Source organism: Otolemur garnettii, unplaced genomic scaffold (genome assembly GCF_000181295.1).
Source record: "Otolemur garnettii isolate 467f Iridium unplaced genomic scaffold, OtoGar3 scaffold00115, whole genome shotgun sequence".
Classification (NCBI taxonomy): Eukaryota; Metazoa; Chordata; class Mammalia; order Primates; family Galagidae; genus Otolemur; species Otolemur garnettii.
This window is the reverse complement of record NW_003852510.1, coordinates 953,005-958,323: the sequence shown is the minus strand read 5'-3', so window position 1 is coordinate 958,323 and position 5,319 is coordinate 953,005. Positions and strand designations below refer to the sequence as shown.

Genomic DNA, 5,319 nt, shown 5'->3' with positions numbered 1-5,319 from the left:
GACAGAGTCTCACCTTATTGCCCTCTGTAGAGTGCTATGGTGTCACACAGCTCACAGCAACCTCCAACTCCCGGGCTTAGGTGATTCTCTTGCTTCAGCCTCCCAAGTAGCTGGGACTACAGGTGCCCGCCACAGTGCCCCTCTATTTTTTTTGTTGTTGCAATTTGGCTGGGGCCGCGTTTAAACCCTCCACCCTTGGTTGGCGCCCTACCCGCTGAGCCACAGGCGCTGCCTGAAGCATTTATCTTTTAAGTGTCAAATGTGTGGATAAAAACTAGAGTGTCAGTTGAATAGGTGTCATTCATTATAATTCAGAATCTTTCAACAATTGCGGTATTTCTAGAACTAAGTTTAGACTAAAAGGATGTTCCTCTTAATTGCTCTGCCCTTTTGGTATCTTATGGGTGATTCCCTCCTGATATTTTTTAAAGGTAAAAGTTTTCTACTTAGTTTGCTCTTTATTTGCAGTTTTCATATCAACCTAGGTGTAAACTAGATGAATTTGATTATAATTATTTTCTTTGTTACTGCTCTTCATTTGCCTGTTTTCTTTAGGGTAACAGTGTAGTTTATGATGAGATTGGCATGAATTTCTCAGACAGAAAGGAGGATTTGGGGATGATTTCCCTTTGGGAATATGATTGCTTTCTTGCATGGTGATTTGCTTCCACTTCCCAGGTTTTGAGAATAATAGGCAGTCAGAAGGTCTGCATGCCAAAAGCAGAAGACACTTGGGGATTTTTTCATCATGAACTTTAAGTTGAAGGAGTTTATGATTGACTGGATTGCAATATAGAAAGTGGATGTCTTTTCAGTAAAGTAAGTAGAGCTTGAAATACAAAAGAATGGAAGCTTCTACAGTAAAACATTTTTAGGGGAAAAACATATTTTCTCTTTATGGTTTATTTTGCTTTAGGAAAACATCATCAAGCAAGTGAAACACAGAATGTGATTGCATCAGACAAAGCAGCAGAAATACCAGTTGTCCATGAACACGAGCACAGCCACAACCACACAGAGCTGCATGCCTACATTGGTGTTTCCCTCGTACTGGGCTTCGTGTTCATGTTGCTGGTGGACCAGATTGGCAATTCCCACGTGCATTCTGCTGACGGTGAGTGGCTCCAAAACTTTCTTGGCAGTACAATAAATTTGTAGTTTAAGATGTTACAAATGATGGAATAATTTATTATGTACGAGTTGCCTTATTCAGTGCTAAGTCTTGTCTTCCTCGGGTTCCAGTGAACGTTTTATTTAGTGTGGGGAGCTGTTGTATTGTTGCATGTGGCACAGGGAAGTGTTCATTGATTTATTACCCTGTTTGTCTTAATGCTGTCATATTTGGTTGAAAGTGTAGACCAGAAGTTCTTAACCTATTTTCATGCTGTGGGCCTTTTGTTGGAATATTGTTTTTAAATGTTAAATGCACAGTATGTAGGGTTACAGAGAAAAACAATTATGTTGAAATATAGTTACCAACATTGGAAAAAAATTGTGATACAGAATTGTATGTCTTCTTTATTGGTACATTAAATAATGAGATAATACATTTAAATTCTAAAGAAGTTAGAATCAAATTTTATTTTTTAAGACATCAATGTGATAACTGTTGTTGCTTAGCTTGACTGAGAACATTAAATTCTGAGGTAGGCTTCAACAAGGCAACATGTATGTCTCACTGAACATCCAGGTGATTTGGGGGTTTTGTTTTGATGGTTACTAGTATAGAAAATCCTGATTCACAAAGGTTGTTTTCTTACAAATGTACTTAAACACGTTTGTAGCTGGCTTTCCAAGGAAAGATAACCTTCTCTCAAGCATAACTAGAATTCTCCAAGACTTTTTAAATTTAACTCCAGTCATAGAGTTTTAAGATCAGTAAATTTATCATTTGTTAGATCAATATCTTTGATATGGTTTATAATTAAAAAGGATTCTGATACATGATACAATTTAATGCCATGGTAGTAGAAATAAATTTGAGAGTTGAAAACCTTTCCAAATGCACATATGTCAACAAAGAATTTTACAGATAGGAAATGGTGGAAAGCAGCATAGACATCTCAGTCACCAGGAGGCTGTTTGGTGGCTGCATGGCTGCCAGGTGCAGAGTTGCTTGGTAGTTTCCCAGCTTCCTCACGTGAGCATCTGCAGACAGGAAGGCTGTAATCATGCAATGTGGCAGCCGTTCTTTAAGTCGTTAAACTAGTGATGAGTGAAAATGATAATTTGAAGATAACTACAACTGCAAAATAGTCTCATTTATATTGGCAATAAAGTATAGAGTGCTAATATTACTTATGGTTTATTATCTATATTCATAATTAAAGGAAATGTTAAACTTCAGTTAAAAGTTAACAATAAAAATTCATTTTTTTCTTAGTTAAATTTACTGATACCCACCCCCTGAGTTCTACCCATGTTCTTTTCTGTGGACCCCAGGTTGAGAATCCTATCTATAAAAAAATCTGAAGAAAAGCAGGTAACAGATATGAGTAGATAATTCACACAAAGATGTTAAAAATGTCCTTAAACATATGAAAAGATGTTTAATTTTATTTAAGAGGAATGGGATCAGAACTATGCTGAAATACGATTTCTCCCCTGGCAGATGGGCAAAAATTCAAAAGCTTGACAATGCACTTGATTGGCAAAACTGTGGTAAAAATAGGCACTTGTATATTACAGGTGAGAATGCAAAATGGCATAGCACATGTGGAGAGGAATTTGGCAATATCTAACACAACTATATATGCATTTCTAAAAATCCTACTTCCAGGAACTTACTATGTTTATACTGCTCCAGTATGAAAATACATATGCACAAGATTATTCAACGCAGCATTATTTACAATTGTAAAATACTGGAAAATACTTGAATGTCCAGTCATGGAGATTGGTCAGTGAACTATGGGATGTACACATAATGGAGTACTATGTACCCATAAAAAGAACAAAGAATCAAATATCTGTGAACCGATAAGGAGAGATTTCCAAGAGGTATTGTTAAATGAAAAAAAGCAAAACTGTAAAAGAGCATCTGCCATGTACTAGGCCTTCTGTAAAAATGAAGTGGAAATAAGAAAACATGCATATACAGTTGTCCCTTGAACAACATGGGTTTGAACCACGCAGATCCACTTATATGCGGATTTTTTCAATAGAAGTTATACCAAGTGTGCCTTCCTTCCCTACCTCCCCTTCTGCCTCTTTCATCTCTTCCACCCCTGCCACCTCAAGGCAGCAAGACCAACAACCCCTTCTCTTCCTGCTCTTCCTCAGACTGCAAAGGTGACACGACCTTTGTGATGATCCACTTCCACTTAATGAATAGTAAATATATTTTCTCTTCTGTCTGATTTTCTTTTCTTTCTTTCTTTTTTTTTTTTTCTGAGACGGAATCTCATTGTGTCACCCTTGGTAGAGTGCTGTAGAATCACAGCTCATAGCAACCTCAAACTCTTAGGCTTAAGTGATCCTCTTGCCTCAGCCTCCCAAGTAGCCCGCCATAACACCCGGCTATTTTTTTGTTGCAGTTGTCATTGTTGTTTAGCAGGGCCAGGCTGGGTTTGAACCTACCAGCTCCTGTGTATGTGGCTGATGCCCTAACCACTGAGCTACAGGTGCTGAGATTTTTTGTTGTTGTTGTTTATTTGTTTTTTTGAGACCAAATCTTTTACTTGCCATGGGTAGAGTGCTGTGGCATCATAACTCACAGCAACCTCAAACTCTTGGGCTTAAGTAATCCTGTTGTCTTAGCCTCCTGAGTAGTTGGGACTGTAGGTGCCCACCACCAGCCCCTATTTTGGTAGTGACAGGGTCTCACTCTTGCTCAGGCTGGTCTCAAACTCCTGAGCTCAAGAGATCTACTGGCCTGTCTGATTTTCTTAATAACATTTTCTTTTCTTTCCAAAGATCCTAGTTCCAAGAACTTACTTTATTATAAGAATATAGTACGTAGTACATGTAACATACAAAATTCATGAAAAAAAAGAAAAATAAAATTCATGTTATTGATATGACTTATGGTCAACAGGAGGCGATTAGTAATTAAGTTTTATGGGAATCAAAAGTTATATGTGAGTTTTTGACCATCCAGCGGGTCAGTATATTGTTCATGAATAAACTGTATCATTTATCTTTACAAAAATAGAAACACAGAAGGATCAACTACAAAACAAAACCACCAATTATAAGGTATGGTGGAGAGATGAGAGGACTGAAGGGTTTGGGATCACATGACACTTCCCTACATGCCCTCTTGGTATAGTTTTGACTTTTGGAAACAAGCTAATAGTTGTTATATTCAGTAATAGAATGAAATCAATAAGGATCAAGGAGCTACCTGAAACAGGTGAACTGTATTTCAAGTGAATAACACAGTCACACTGAAGGGTATTAAAAGAAAAGAATTCAAGTAAATTATGAATGCATTTGACACACGTATATATACACCTTTAGTCTTGGGTGGAGTTGAGAGAAAACCATAAACAAATACTGACGTCTTTCCTTTTTGTTTTCCCATTTTGTAATGGTACGAGTGAAACGATTCTGGAACTGTTTTAGCTGTATTACAGGGTTGAACAAATGAGTGAAGATGGTGATGTGGGTGGAGCCACAGTTCTCAGTGTAGGAGAAGGGAGACACATTTATGATAAAGTGCAGTCTTTTCCTATAGATTTACAAAATTAGGCCTGGTGACTCATGCCTGTAATCCCAGCACTCTGGGAGGCCAATGTGGGAGGATTGCTTGAGCTCAGGAGTTCGAGACCAACCTGAACTAGAGCATGACCCATCTCTAAAAATAGCCAGGCCTTGTGGCAGGCACCTGTAGTCCCTGCTACATGGGAGGCTGAGGAAATAGGATTGCTTGAGCCCAAGAGTTTGAGGTTGCTGTGAGCTATGACACCATGGCACTCTACCCAGGGTAACAAAGTGAGACTCTGTCTTAAAAAAATAAAATAGATTTATAAAAATTATGTTTTTAGTTTAAAGCCTCTAATTTTTATTTAAGATACAACTTACAACCAGAAAGAAAGGCCAAAGTAAGCTTGTCATGCAGTGTTATAGGAATATTCTCCCCAATTTTGGGTGATATTGAAATATTTATTGTCTCAGAGTGACTAGAGTGTACAGTATGCCTTCCCTTTCTTGCAGCATTTCAATAGGAAAGTAAAAAAAGTAATGTGTTTCTTACTCATGATCTTTTTTCTTTTTTTTTTTCTTTTTTTTTTTTTTTGAGACAGAGCCTCCAGCTGTCCCCCTGGGTAGAGTGTTGTGGCATTACAGCTCACAGCAACCTCCAACTCCTGGGCTCAA

At 37.8% G+C, this 5,319-nt stretch overlaps 1 protein-coding gene across 2 annotated transcripts in view; it reads left to right on the top strand.

The window, feature by feature from the left end:
* Positions 1–5,319, top strand: part of SLC39A9 (solute carrier family 39 member 9) — a 56,040-nt gene that overhangs the window by 38,949 nt on the left and 11,772 nt on the right. Inside the window, exons 1-2 of one of the 2 annotated variants that reach the window (XM_003797363.3) lie at positions 602–819; positions 917–1,114. In XM_003797363.3, coding sequence (XP_003797411.1) covers positions 1,066–1,114 — 49 coding nt within the window. In that variant the 5' untranslated portion in view covers positions 602–819; positions 917–1,065. Of the gene's footprint in view, positions 1–601; positions 820–916; positions 1,115–5,319 lie in introns of those variants that run through there. The other variant, XM_023517603.1, reaches the window with a different exon arrangement.